This window comes from Plectropomus leopardus, chromosome 12, assembly GCF_026936395.1.
Source record: "Plectropomus leopardus strain MGB_pleo_1.0 chromosome 12, ASM2693639v1, whole genome shotgun sequence".
In the NCBI taxonomy this organism is placed as follows: domain Eukaryota; kingdom Metazoa; phylum Chordata; class Actinopteri; order Perciformes; family Serranidae; genus Plectropomus; species Plectropomus leopardus.
This window is the reverse complement of record NC_142187.1, coordinates 31519157-31534127: the sequence shown is the minus strand read 5'-3', so window position 1 is coordinate 31534127 and position 14971 is coordinate 31519157. Positions and strand designations below refer to the sequence as shown.

The following is a 14971-nucleotide window of genomic DNA, read 5'->3' as shown; positions in this document are numbered from 1 at the left end:
TTTATTATTACAGCCTAGGACATGTCAGTGATTAGCAACAACATTGATTTTTATACATAATTACATTTTGTGCAATGTCAGATACTCACTCATACTGCTCTGCACACAAAATGCACTTTTCAAAATCAGGCTATAAAAAATATTATACATTAATATGATTTTCTACTTTCATTGAGTTTATTTTTTAAAACAACACTGATCTGAAATATCAAATATTTATTAATTTTCAGAATTTAATCTGAAAGATAAAAGGCTTTGGGTTGTCAGATATATTAACTTAATGATTAGGTTTCTGGCTTCATATATATGATATTACTTTTTTAAATGTCAAGATTCGAGAAAAGAGGCACTCTTTAATAAAGCTGCATCAAGCACTTTTTTCTTTACAGTAAACTTATGCACAATTATTTAGTTACTGCCTGCCAATTTTTTAAATTTTATATATCTATTTATTTATTTTTTGGTGCTACAGTTATGTGTAATCTGAAATGATACTTGGAGTGAAACTAACATGTTAAAAACTGGAGCTTTTATTTTCATTTCAGCTCTGTGACAGAATTTTATGATGCTTGACATAAATTCAACCTTAGAGTCCAAATTCAGGGCAAAAAAGACCCAACGAATGCATCTACACACTCAAGAATCCAGCTTTTTTTAATATCCCCAAATCTCGTGGCCTAATTTCTCGATCAAAAAAGAATAAAAATGTCAACACTATTTTGTAAATAGAGGGTATTTTAATTACTTAATGACGGTATACAGAATACAGATATATGATTAAAAAAAGCAATATTCCTTCAATGATATCAGTCCAGATCAGGAGGTTTAGGCTAAAAACTTTATACACAGTCTGAGCCTGACGTTTAGTGCAAAGAGAACCTGATCCAGATTTTTCTTAGGTTTATACTGTGTAGGTATGAAATTAAAGTGTAACACAAACTGTAAATGTTAACATGACCACTGACAGCTCACGTGGTGTGATATTACAAATCCCTGTGGTTGCTGCTGAGCAGTTTGGGGAAGGAAGTGCCGATGGACCGCCCGTGCCGATAGACAACCAGCTCCAGCACGTACTCGTCCACTTTCACCACCACGGACGTCATCTTCTCATTAGACATGAGGAAGATGATGGTGAAGAGAGCAACCTCGAACTCTGGACTGACTCCGATGAAGGAGCCGCCAACCGGCTTCACCAAACCTTTCCAACTGAACTGCAGGTTCAGGACGTGGTCGTCTTCATCAGGCTGGAAAAAAATAAACATTAAATTTATTATATGTTCATTGTCTTCATAATGCACATGGTGAGACAGTATTTTCTTACTGTGTCTTTGTTGTCTCGTGCTTTGTAGCCTTTGTAGTCAACATGGTCGTGTTTTTCCTGCAGGTAGAACTGGACCCAGTTGTGCAGACCCATGATCTCCTGACCGTACTTTGTTTCTCCCACAAACACATGTTCAAATCCACAGGAATCCTCTCTATAATTAAAAAAAAAAATCCAAACAAAAACATTAATATGTTTTAAAAGTACAGGCGCATCTCAAAAAAATTGAATATTGTGAAAAAGTAAAGTGCTCCAAAATTAGAAAGAAATTTGTACAAAGTTAATAGAAAATTATAAGAAAAAAAAGAGAAAATGACCCGAGAAAGAAGTGCAGAATATTTTCTTTTCTGTAACTCAAAATATCAATTAATCAGAATTGTAGTTTTATGAACACTTTGCAGCTGTTCTTTCTTTTTTTCTTCCTTTACAGTTTCTTGCATTTTGCTCGACATTTCTTATTAAATCAAACCAATTCCCTCACATTTCAGACATTTAAAAGCTTTTGAAAAGCATCTAAATGCAGCACAAATAAACAGATACTCGATCTCGGTTTCAAAGGATTTAGAAAGAACACAAAACATAGACTATACTCATAAAAAAGGATTTAAAAGAAAATCTGTAACTGTATTTATTCAAGCATGCATATATTTTTAGATCTTTCATTGGTTCCTGAGGTCATCTGTCTCCATACCAGCTGACTGAGCTGCAGAAAACAGAAAAGTTGACTTTGTGAGTTATTCTGTAGATGATTAAACCTGATCTCTTTCTGTTAACCTCCAGGATCTCCGTTTGGACGCTGCAGCAGCTCCCTCTGCTGTTACTGTGAAACTCACCCTCCGCTCCTGTCCCTGTGGTAGAGGCGGAACCAGATGTCGTACAGCTGCCTCTTGAACTGTCCGGGGTCTGATGACGACTTCCCCTTCTTGACCAGAAACTGGTGAGCACGCTAAAAAGAAAAAACCAACCGTATGAGAACATGTCGAGCTTCAAAGTTAAAAAAAATGATCAAAGAACTGCATAGAAGATGAGTACAATGCAGAGAATAGAGGATATTGATGGTACAGATCATTTTAAAGGCTAAAACAGTCAGAAACTGAAAGTCTAACCTTAGAATTTTAAGACGTGAAAAAGAAGTCCTAACAGTGGCGAGAAAACATATATTTTAATTATTTTTTTTGATCCATGACAGCTGAGAAAAGTTGCTGAAGAAGATGTTGTGATAAAGCTGCAGAATTAAGCATTTTTTCATGAGAGATTTTCCTTTAACGTCATTTGTGTCATGACCGTAAACATCACTGAAAGTAAACTCTTTTGTGCATTCTGTAGCTGTAATTTTGGGTTGCATATTGTATGCACATTTTATTTAAATTTCTTTTCTCATGTTAAAAGCCATCAGAGTTTCTTATAAAATGTTTCTTGTTAATATGGAAAATCCTCCAACAAACATTTTCTTTTTAAAATTCTGCTGACTGATTTGGTCTTTAACTAAGGGAGTGTTTGTTATTTATGAGGGGTGAGGGGGTGGTGCAGGAGGCATGTCATATTATATATATATTAAAATTTGGCTTAGGGGATGGGCATACAGATTTAAATGGATATATTTATATTTCTTTTACAGCCAATTTCCTTTAAAAATCACCATTATAACACTTTATCATAGCCAGAAACTGTCAAAAACCGAAATTATCATTGGATTTTCAAATTTCTGACGGTTCTTGGAGACATCATGTAGGATGAACACTTTTGTCATAAAACCAAATCACCAAATTTGAGCTTAAAATTGAGACATTTCATAACAACTACTTTATTTTACATGTCTCATTTATAATTTGGACAAAAATAAAACACTTCCATGAACTAAACAGCATGCACAACAAGAGTCAAAACACAACCATTATCAACTTCAGGATTTTGTCCTCAATTTTTACCTTTCACACATCGAAAAGATAAGTTTTAAAAATCAATAAATAATTTCTGCTGTAGGAAGATTCAAGGAAATATCTTTGTAGCTTCGGGGAGGGGGGAAAAAGGAAGCGCCCACCTCCCTCCTCTGAAAGTTAAAGAACAGTCCCTAAGTAATTAGAAAAGGTACATCAAGCTGGTTGGTAAATAACAGCTTGAAAATCTGTCAGCTTTTTGGGAGGTAACCAGGAGAGTAAACAGCTGCCGTGTGGCCTCTGTGTGTGTCGTTAGACTGCGACGATAGATGTGTTAGACGATAGATGTGTTCGATGACAGATGTGTTAAAGAGATCTCTCACTGCACCTTCATGACTTCAGTCTCCATCATGGAATCGATGAAGAGCCTGTTCTCTTTCAGCTCCTCTGACGTCACCGTCTCCGCTACACCCGTGGATGTTTCATAGTTGTCCAGCAAGTTAATGAAATCTGCATTAAAAACACACTTATTAACCCTTTGGAACCTGGATCGACATCAGTTTTCTTGTGCTATAAAAGCCTTTCAAAAGCTATTTGACCCTTTGAACCCTGAACAAATTGGTTTTATTTCTTTGAACCATGGAGAAAAAAGGCAGTGACCAACTTGGTCACTGCCTTGACCAATCCCACAATAAATTAATTAACTCAAAGCACAAACAGCTCCATGTTCAGCACACAAATCGCAAGAAATTCATAAAAGGTGACAAGAATATTACCAATAAATTAAAAAATGAATTATAAAAAGAGAGGATAATAAAAAATAAATATTCAAAAAGATTCCAGAAAACTATATTTATAATAATTTTACATTTAAAATTGAATACATACTTTTTTGAAAAAAATAAAACAAATTTGCTCACGTTTCAAAGGCTTAAAGGTGGTCCAAGCAAAAAGGCGCAATGGTTGAAACAAACTGCTACTTACGTGAATATGTCTCGATACTCTTGAGTTTGTCTTCGTTGACGTATGTGAAGAGCGGAGCCCGGGCCCTGTCTCTGGCATTGTTGCTGCCCTGAGCCACATAACCTGCCCTCCCCTGGACAAAATGCACAGACAGACATCAGCGTGTAACTGTGTGGGGTTTGCATGTTTTTTTGAGCGTGTTGCATTACAGAGGAGTGATGACTTGGGTGGTGCTGACCTGCAAGGAAATGATGTAATCCGTTCCCGGCTTGAGACGGTTGGTGTCCAACTGCCAGAGTTGATTTAGCACCTCTGTGAGCTCCTGGTTTGCAGGTTGACTGTGGACGGACATTGAAACATAGATTTTGCTCAAACTTATAAAGATTTATTTGAGATATTTTTTTATTCTTCAGAGAGAGAATTCAGAGACAACAGGCTTTTTTCACAGCACATATTTGACTTTATCACAGTGGGAAAAGCACACTTGTTTATTCTTAAATGTCTTCTGTGAAAAAAGGCCTATTGTTTGGGTTAAAAAGTTGGTATTTTCTTCTTTTGAGCAAATTATTAGTTATCCTAGAAGGAGTTAACTCTTTGATACCTGAGGAAATTAGCTCAATTTCTTTCAAAAACATTTGAAAAGGGCGCCAAGCAATTTAGCAAGATATGGCCTCAGAAACCAGAAATGACAAGAAATTAGTAAAAAAAAAAAAGAAAAAAGAAAAAAAGAAAACTACCAGAAAATGAGCAAAAAAAAAGATACCTAAAAAACGTGCAAATATATGTATTTTTCTTTTAAAGATATCACTAAGACTATAATAAATATAGTTAGACATTTTTCCCCCATTTTTTGATATTATTATCTAAAAGGGATGCACAATACTGGATTTTTTGCCAATATCCGATATGCCGATATATAAAAACTAATTTTGCCGATGACAAATGCTGATATCAATACATCCACATTTTCCCTATCTAATTTTAGTGATCATCAGGTCTCTTCTGTAGTAAAATTAACAGCATATGCATACTTTTATTATAACGGCCCACCCAGCAGATGGAGACATGAAATACAATACTTTTCAATGCATGTAATATTAATTCATTGTGTAAAATTATGAACAAATCTTCAACTTGGAGTTGATGTTTTGTACATGTTCACTCATGTCAATAAATAAATTTGTGATATCAGCAGAAATCAGCACGTTGGCTGTTTCTGATATTTCATTTTAATAACATGCCGATATTATCATGCATCCCTATTATCTAATAACCCCCGGCTAATTTTGAAATAATCCTGAACACCTTCTACTTTTTTTTATTTTTATTATATTTTCCGGTTTTGGGGATATTTCTTGCCAAGTTGCTCATGATGTGTTTCCCAAGTTTCTGAAAGAGATAAAACCAATTTTCTCAGGTTTCAGAGGTTTAATGCTTGTGAACGCAGCACAAGAGAAGTGATGTCGATCCAGGTGTTAAGGGGTTAATAATGAACAACAGTTTTGTTTTCCACAGCCAGTGTGAGTTTGAAAGAAGTCCCTTGTCTTACCACCGCTGATCAAATCAACCAGTTAAACCCCCGCCTCACGGATGCCTTTTCATGAGAATGTGATTAAATCTTTCAGATGACAGTAACAGGAAGTTGCTGCAATGCACCAAACCGAATCCTATAATTTGATTGCATACAAAAAACTTCCATTTATCCCAAAAGAGGCAATTCCCGAGGCAGGACATGTGGGGAAAATATGGAGACCTTGTGTCTGGTGACTTTGTTGTTGGGTTGAAACAGTCCAGAAGAGCAGCAATACATGACCAACAGCAGCTGAGGCCATGCAGCAGAGACGGAGTCAGACGGTGAAAACAGTGATAATAAATAACATAAAAGCATTAAAATGTGAGAGATGTGCAGCAAAATAGACGAGAGTAAACATAATAACAGTTGTACAGGCAAAAATCTATTTAAAAATGCAAATTAAAGCATTTGTAGGTGAGTGCAACAAGTTTTAAAGGTCCCATTTTATGCAAATTTTCAGGTTCATACTTGAATTTTGGTTTTGTACTAGAATATGTTCACATGCTTTAATGCAAAAAACCCCACATTGTTTTCCTCATACTGTCTGCCTGAATACATCTATATTCTAAATTTATCTAAAATGCTCCGTTTGGGCACCCGTCTTGTTTTTTTTTTCTCCAACACAAAACTTTGTTTAAATGCAAATGTTTAATCAAAACTGAAATGTTAAACATCATATACAGAAAGTTCCCAGCACTTTTTATGAAGTCAAGTAAATAATTGAATTTAGAAAAAACGATAAATAAAAAGTCATAGCATAGCATGCCGAAAAAACAGCCAAAAAAGCTGTTTTTAATGTTGTAAAAAGTCATAGTTCAGCATGTCAAAAATGCTTCAGTATAATATGTTGAAAAATGGCAGAAAAGATTTAAATTCAACTGCCTTTTGCAAATGCTAAATCAAAACAGAAGCATTCAACATCACATACAGCAAGTTCCCATTAACATTTATTTATAAAGTCAAGTGAAAATTTAAATAATATATATATATAAATAGCTCCCTGAGGTTTTACAGAGTAAGAGTTACTCCCATGCTGACAATTTCTTTGCACTTTTTGATTAATTAATTTAATCAGTGATCACTAAAATAAAGAATCTACAAAAATGCCAAATATCTGCCCCAATAATTGCTCAGGCCGATTATCTGTCATTTGGTTTTACTTGCAAAGTTTTTGAGATTTCTGTGGCCTCAAAACTAAATAAGACAACTTCAACCAGGGCTAGACATAAACATGAGATTTTTGGGGGGGATTTGGACAAACTGACCCTTTACTTTCACGCAATGTTATACTATTATACACACATGGCTGAAATAACACACAAAAAACATGTGGACAATCCAGTTTTAAACAAGTTTACCAACTGTTATCTAATGAGCCACAGGATACGTTTTCTATCTTGCTCCTGGTGTTTCCTTTTGTTAGAAAACATAATGAAAGCACAAAAAACTGAGGGAAAACCATGAAGAGACCCCACCTCCATCATTAAATTACACATGCATGGCTCTGAAGTTGTAACGTGAGACAGACATAAAAAAAAAAACGCACCGTCCAGATGGTGTTTCAAGGTGCAATTAAACAAACAGTCAGTCGCTTCTATGGATCTCAAACCTTCAATCTCATTGTGCAACACATCATATTCAAATGCAATAAAAGTGTGTGAATTAACTGGCACACGCTTCCTGTCATACAAACAGAGCAGATGTTTGACACATTGGGAGGGGAAAAAAAAGTTGAGTAAGAAGCAAATGACAGGAAGGACACTAAAACAGAAACTTCTCTGTTCTTTATATAGCCAGTTTACAGCACTGAATATCACAAGGAAGAGCAGCTGCGCACTTTTTCACATTTCCATTGCAGCACAAGTTGTTTCTAGTCTAGTCCTGTAGTGTTTGTTCTGTTGTGTAATGAAACCCCCTAATCACAACAAGACCCTGCAGCTCTCACACACAAACACAAAACATGCAGAAATCCACTTTCCAAACCTGCAATCTGCACTGAGAGCAGCTGTTTGTCTGCACCAGCAGGACTCTTATATCTCATACACAAAAGCTACAAACTGGTGCTTTTTTTTTTTTTAAATCTACATTTAAATCAAGAGGAAAAACGTATCATGTTACAGTTTGGCTTATGTTTACATTAAATATTTGTCCTGAGAGAACACAACGTGCATGACGGACAGAGAGTGGCTGAAAATATCACTTTTAAACGTGAACACAACAGAAGATAAAGAAAAAGCGTTCAGATGATATTATTCTGATGTATTTCTGTTATCTGTTATCTTACCTTCTCGCCATGATTCCGTTCAGTGGAAAAAGTTTCTCTGACTCCCCGTCAGAAAAAAAGTACAGTTATCTGAGAAGTCAATCATGACGTGTCCAAGGCAACCAGCCAATCACAAGAGACGTAGACGCCCACACCCCCTCCCCTCTGTTATAGGGAGGGTAGCTGGCCCCTTTCCTGTTATATTAAAGTGTGGTTTATACTACTACTACTACTTCTACCACTACTACCACCACCACCACTACTACTACTACTACTAATAATAATAATAATTATTATTATTATTAGTTGTAGTAGTATAGTGGTATTAGCATAAAGCACAGCATTTTCTATGTGAAAGAAAAGCAACATAATCAGCATATTACAACAAAGTTATATTTTCAGATGTTTTACATACTTGAGTAAAAATTGAAACATAGTACACATAAATGCACATTTATTTTATATATTTTTTCAACTCCCTATTGCAGAAGACAGCAACTCTGAAAATTACTACTACCACTACTACTACTACCAATAATAATAATACTCTTTTATACATTTATATCTAACCTTTACATACTAGTTTTGTATAATTTGATGTAGTACAAAGCATAACATTTTCTATTTGATAGAAAGGCAACATTATCAGCATATTACACATATGTAATATTATACACACTTTATCTGAATTTTTTTTCAACTCCTTATTGCAGAAGACAGCAACCCTGAAAACTAATGTTACACAAGCAATGTAATCAGCATATTACACGAATGTATTTTTTTTCAGATATTTTATATTCTTTTGTGATAATTCATTTTATTCATTTATTTATTTTGGTGTTTGTTTATTTATTTATTTATTTGTTTAGTTGTTTGTCCGTTTATTTGTTTATTTATTTGATTATTAAAAGTAGTAACAACGGTACTTACAGCAATGCAAGCCGGGCATTTTTTTTTCATTAAACAAACTTTTCTTAATTGATCAAAATTCAAATATACCTGCACATTGTACAGACAAAAAATAATTTAATTTTGGTAACATTAAAGAAATATTATTTTAACGTCACACATGAAGCATCAATATCAAACATAACAAAATACAGATCACAGAAACAAAAACTAATACAACCAATATTTAAATGTACAAGGGAGATATAAACCCAGTCATAATCAGCCTTATTTATTTAGATTACATATAATTTTTCCAGTTATTTAAGAAAAAAAGGCCAGACGCTCAATAGCAAGTTTTCAGAAGACTTTTATTTTGAAAAACAATATCGACCAGACGGACGGAAATTCTCTTTTGCGCATGCGCGTTAGTTGCACACGTTGTTTTGGATTTTGAAGTGGTAGAAATGGCTAATAAATAGTCATGTTTAATTGCTCTACCGCGCCGTTTACCTTGTTTATTGCCTCTGTGTTTCTCGTGTAGGTTCCTGCTTGGACTGTCCGGAGCTGTTATTAGTTGTTATTTTAAACCAGGCGAAAGAAAAAGACAAAATTTAAAGAAAGCTAACTAGCCGGCTAGCTTAACTCTCTGTAGCTACAACTGGCAGCATGGCAGCTGTTCTGGAGCTGATAGCTGGGAGCTACGAGCAGGTCGCCTTCGGTTACCGAGTGAAAACTGATGAGAAAGTAAGTAGATTTGTCTTTTTTGTAGTTGTGTGTAATTGTTAATGTCCAAGATTGGTCTGCGTTGATGCTAACTTGACGGTTGAAGAGATATTTGGGTCCTGTGGGACAAAAACTTTGTGTAATAATAAGTTTTTTTTGTGTGTATGATGTACTGTAAGTACAGAAGTGTAACCTCTACTTTTAATGCATATGCTAACTTTTTTAAATCACCTCTCTAACTTGTATTCTCAGAAGTTAAAACCCTGTTTTTCCCCCATTTCAAGCACTTAACTGTCAGCTAGTGTTTACATTTTGCCATTCGCTGACAGCTAACTATTATTATTATTATTATTATTATTATTATTATTGTTATTGTTATTAATTTTCCATCTTGCTGTTGTCTATTTTCCATTTAGTTTCATATATATAGATATTTTCCATATATTACTTTTCTATTTTGTTATTTCAGTCCTTGTATATTGTATGTTAAAGTAAAAGTGTTCAACCCCTGTTTTTCCTATATTGTTGCATTACAACCCATAATTTAAATAGATTTTTATTGGGATTTTCTGTAATGGACCTACACAGAAAAGTTCAAATTAGTGAAGTCAAATGAAAAAAATAAAGTTAAAAAAATCTGTAAAATAAAATAATTAAAACTGCCTGTGCATATATATTCACCCCCTTTACTGTGACGCCCCTAAATAAGACCTGGAGCTCCCAAACTTTGAACATCCCATTGAGCATCTTTGAGTCCATTATTACAGAATGTTAGAAATACAGCAACACCACAAACCTGACTATTTACCTGTAACACAACAAAATATACCTGTACCTGTATACCTGTAACACAACAAAATAGGAAAAAGGTCAAGAAGGGTTAATACTTTTTTGCAAGACACTGTATCTGCACTCCTCCAACATTGTATTGCAGCTGCTGCACAGCAGTTTTCCTCTGGATAAATAAAACTTTATTTTATGGTGCAGGAGTGGACAGCTACAGCAGACTTCACACATCACGCCCACACAGCGTCCATATCAGTGGCAGCAGCCAGTGAGAGGTTTGTTGTCACAGGAAGCAAAGATGAGACCATACAGCTGTACGACATGAAGAAGAGGACTGAACACGGAGCTTTGCTGCATCATGACGGTGAGTGTTTACGGGGTAGATTTTCTGCTGTGTGCAGAGTAGGATAAGTAGCTGTCACTCAGTGGGACTGAGATATCTGGTTTGATTGCCACAGGAGCTTCTTAACGATGTCTAACCGTGTCTGTAGCCTGACATTTAACCCTTTGAAACGTGAGCAAATTGGCCCAATTTTATAAACATGAGAAGACAGCTGTGAGCAGTGAAAGGAGAAATTACCCAAACATTTTTAAGACAAAAATCAAAAGTACAAGACAATGACCTGAAAATTAGCACAAAAAAAGAATTAAAAATGTATTAAAATTTTGCATCATTTTTAAATATGTAGTTTTTTTTTCTTTTTTCCCCTCATCATTTTTCCCTAGCTTTTTAAAAATAATTTTCTAAATCTACTAATTTCTTGCTATTCCTGGAATATTTCTAACCAAGTGGCTCATCGTCGTTTTCCCCATGATTTTATTTTATTTTATCTATTTTATTTTTTTTAAGTTTCACCAATTTGCTCAGGGTTTAAAGTTTAAAATACTTGTGAAAGGCATCTGGAAACAGCACAAGAAAAGTGATGTCACTCCAGGTTTCAAAGGGTTAAAAAAACAAGCAATTTAAAGTGAAAATCCAAGACTTGAGGAATAAAATACAAAAAAATGTAGAACCGATCAAAAATCTATAAAAAATAGAATATAAGTATACTTCTTCTCAACACTTTTTTCGAATATGTAAACCAAGTCATCATGTGTTTAACCGTTTCCTTTGCTCTGCGCTTTTCGTTGTCTGTAAATATTGCCTTTTTTCTGTCCACTTGTTTGTAATAATTTCTGCATTTTCTTTTTTACGTGTTCGAAACAAATTAAACTTCCCTGCACTCCACAGGCACCATCTCCTGCCTGGAGTTTTATGGGACGTCTCATTTACTGAGCGGAGGAGAGGATGGACTCATATGTGTGTGGAGCACGAAGAAGTGGGAATGTCTGAAATCCATCAAAGCTCACCAGTGAGCAGAGAGAAAGAGAGATGCTGCTGTGATTGTGTGTTTTGTTGGACGAGGTTTTACTAACTTGCTCAATCCTCTGGTTTTCCTCAGCGGTCATGTCACGTCGCTGTCCGTCCATCCGTCTGGGAAACTTGCGCTTTCAGTCGGGACGGATAAAACTCTCAGGTGAAATGCGCAGCTCTGCTTTAAACTCGGTCGCGTAGACGCTTCATTTAACCGGGAATCAAAAATGTTGCATCTTTTCATCTTTTTAGAACGTGGAATCTAACAAACGGAAGATCGGCCTTCATCAAAAACATAAAACAGAGTAAGCGTCCCTTTGGATTGTGAAGTGAAGGAATGTTGTGTTTAATTTTTTTTATTATATTGACTTCAACTGTTTTTGTCTTTTTTTGCTAAACGTCTTTCAGACGCACACATTGTCAGATGGTCTCCAGATGGCGATAAATATGTGGCTGTGGTGAATGACAAAGTGAACGTCTACGACTTGGAGACAGCCTCTGTGACGGGGACGATCACAAACCCCAAAAGGATCTCATCTGTTAAGTTCCTAAATGTGAGTTCTCTGACGGTGCCCCTGAGAAACTTTATTTTCTTAAAAAAATATTTTATTTTATTTTATTTTACTTAATTTTTTTATTTTGGGGGGTGGGAATTACAAGTAGTACAAAACAGAAAATGTACACATTGTTTTAAGTACCTAAATCAATACAAGCCAGCCAAAAAACTGCATGAGTTGTTTTTTTATTGATCATATTTCAAATATAACGGTACATGTAATGACAGATATATATTTCACGTGATTTATTTTAATATCATGTTTGAAACAACAATGTCAAACATAACAAAAGAAAAGAACATATAAAAAAAAATAATATAAACATTAAACTGTAAAAGGAAAAGGACCTACACATAATACACCTTATTTGTTTAATAATTTTAAACCATTTTTTGAGAGAAAATCGCACGAGTGTCTAACGCTCAAACACAACTATTTTCACAACTCTGGCTTTTATTCTGAACTTGTATTTACAGTGATGTTAATATGTAATTCACAGTTTATTTTGGTTGAAATGATTAGTATATCTGCTGTTAAACCAAGATATTACAGTAAAAAGCAACATTAGAAAAACAAAACCTGTAAATATGAGCGGAAACCTTTTCAACTTAGACCCTGTTTCTCATGTTTTAGCGTGTACATAATGTGCCGTAGGTGTTCAGCCCTGTCGCTCAAAATGTGACCAGTTTCATAAGTTTTTGTTCCCATTTGTCACATGTCAACACACACACACACACACACACACAGACACACACACACACACACACACACACACACACACACACACACATACACACACAAAACAATCGTAAAAAAAAATTGTAAAAAAACCTGCTTGTTTTTCAGAACTCCATCCTGGCGGTCGCAGGAGACGATGAGATTGTGAGGTTTTGTGACATCGGAAAAGAGAAGTGTGTGTGTGAGTTTAAGGCTCATGAAACCAGGTAATTTCAGAGTGTGTTTTTTTTACATTACAGATCCATAAAATGAAAGCATGCGGAGCTGCATTTCTAAAAACACATTAATGATGAGGAGAGAAACGTACTTTTTTTGTGATTTCAGAGTGAAAGCAGTCGACAGTTTCATGATGGAGGATTACTGCGTTGTGGTGACGGCTTCAAACGACGGATTCATCAAAATGTGGAAACTCTACCTAAAAGAGGCACGTCTCTAGTGTTATTTCTGCACATCTGTGTGTGAGCCATCGACCTGTAACTTCAACCAAATTCAACAACACTGACATTTACAGCGACAGTGTGTGTTTTAAAACAACTACCTACTGGCCCCAAAATTAGCAAGAAATTTACAAAGTTACAAAATAATGACCAAAAAAAAAAAGCAAAAAACTACATGAAAATCCTAAGAATATATATAGTTGTTTTCTATAACATATTTATAATTTATTTATTTTATCATTATAAGAATTATGAACATAGTTTTGTGGGCAATTTCCCTACTTTTTTATAATATCTAATAATCTCTTCAGCTATTTTCAGGTCATTTCCCTGTCACCTTTTATTTATGTATTTATTTTTTATTTGCAGGACATTTATTTCTAAGTTGCGTAATGGTTTTTTTCCCATGTTTTTGAAAGACACCAAATGCATTTTCTCAGATTTCAGAGGTTTAAATGCTCCTCGAAGGTGTCTGAATGCAGCACAGGAAAACTGATGTCAATCCAGGTGTTAAAGAATTAAAAGCAATACAAACTAAAATCAAATGTGCAGATATAATTAGATCAATAGTAAATTTCATAAAGGCAAAGATTGGAAAAGTGGCACTGGTGATACCTGGTCTAACAATGTTCTGCTGTCCAACAGGAGCTGGAGTCGCCCACGCTCCTCGGGGAGGTGAACACAAATGCCCGCCTGACGTGCATCGCTGTGTGGAAACCTTCATCAGTGCAGCAGCCCGCTGAGGAACCGGCAGCTGAGGCGACGACATCTGAAGGTCCTGCAAAAAACGACTTTTGTTGCACTTTATGTTATGAAACTGATTTGATCTACAGATATTTGATTGTGTAGTGAGGCTGGTGATTTTGGTCTTTTTCGTGTTGATAGGGATGCATTGTTGGTGGTTCAGCTTTTTCTTACAAGATTAAGGAGCTTTTTGTTGAATTTAGTTTCTCTGTGTGTCTGTAACAAACTCCATCTGTTTGCTTTCATCCACAGAGCTCGCTCAGGAGCTTTCAAAGACAAAAAGAGTCCGAATCGCTGCAGAAGAAGTTGTTCTGGAAGACGAGAGCAAACCCAAAAAGAAGAAAAAGAACTCTGGAAAATAAAAAAATCAACCCTGTTTTATTATTCATGGACGGTTTTATATGTGGACTCGTTTGGTCGCATATTTGTGTGCTTTTTGTGGTTGCCACAGGAAGGTGATAAATTACAGCTTTTGTGAATATATTGTGCTGTCAACACTGAAAAGTTGAGATAATGACAGTGGAAAAAGAGACAGGCAACAATAAAAACGTTTTATAATCCATAAACTGCTTTTTATTTTTAATTGCATGCAAACACATGTTTACTCATGGTCACCACAGGGAGGTGACAAAGCACAGCTGCATAATGTATGTTTTGAAGGATATATTTTGAGGCATCACTTTGTTTGTTTGGCACTTTGAAATTGGAGCAAATTGGCTTGATTTCTGTCAAAAATATGGGAAT

General features: G+C 35.3%; 2 protein-coding genes across 3 annotated transcripts; one reads left to right on the top strand and one right to left on the bottom strand.

The window, feature by feature from the left end:
• Positions 1–717: 717 nt before the first annotated feature.
• On the bottom strand, positions 718–8088 carry LOC121951136 (uridylate-specific endoribonuclease C). Of its 2 annotated transcripts, XM_042497379.2 has the most exons (7): positions 8019–8088; positions 4400–4499; positions 4183–4294; positions 3587–3708; positions 2155–2267; positions 1322–1475; positions 718–1244 (listed from the first exon to the last, which is right to left on the bottom strand). In XM_042497379.2, the coding sequence occupies exons 1-7, from the start codon at positions 8027–8029 to the stop codon at positions 984–986; spliced, it is 873 nt and encodes a 290-aa protein (XP_042353313.2). In that variant the 5' UTR covers positions 8030–8088; the 3' UTR covers positions 718–983. The 2 variants fall into 2 exon arrangements, with proteins under 2 accessions (XP_042353313.2, XP_042353312.2); XM_042497378.2 differs by lacking the exon at positions 8019–8088 and having other exon boundaries at positions 4400–4528.
• Positions 2123–14793, top strand: pak1ip1 (PAK1 interacting protein 1). The gene is made up of 11 exons (XM_042498165.2): positions 2123–2258; positions 9430–9632; positions 10599–10761; positions 11629–11749; positions 11840–11914; positions 12004–12056; positions 12160–12305; positions 13155–13252; positions 13371–13470; positions 14129–14258; positions 14480–14793. Exons 2-11 carry the CDS (start codon positions 9555–9557, stop codon positions 14587–14589), a joined length of 1074 nt encoding a protein of 357 aa, XP_042354099.1. The 5' UTR covers positions 2123–2258; positions 9430–9554; the 3' UTR covers positions 14590–14793.
• Positions 14794–14971: the final 178 nt, after the last annotated feature.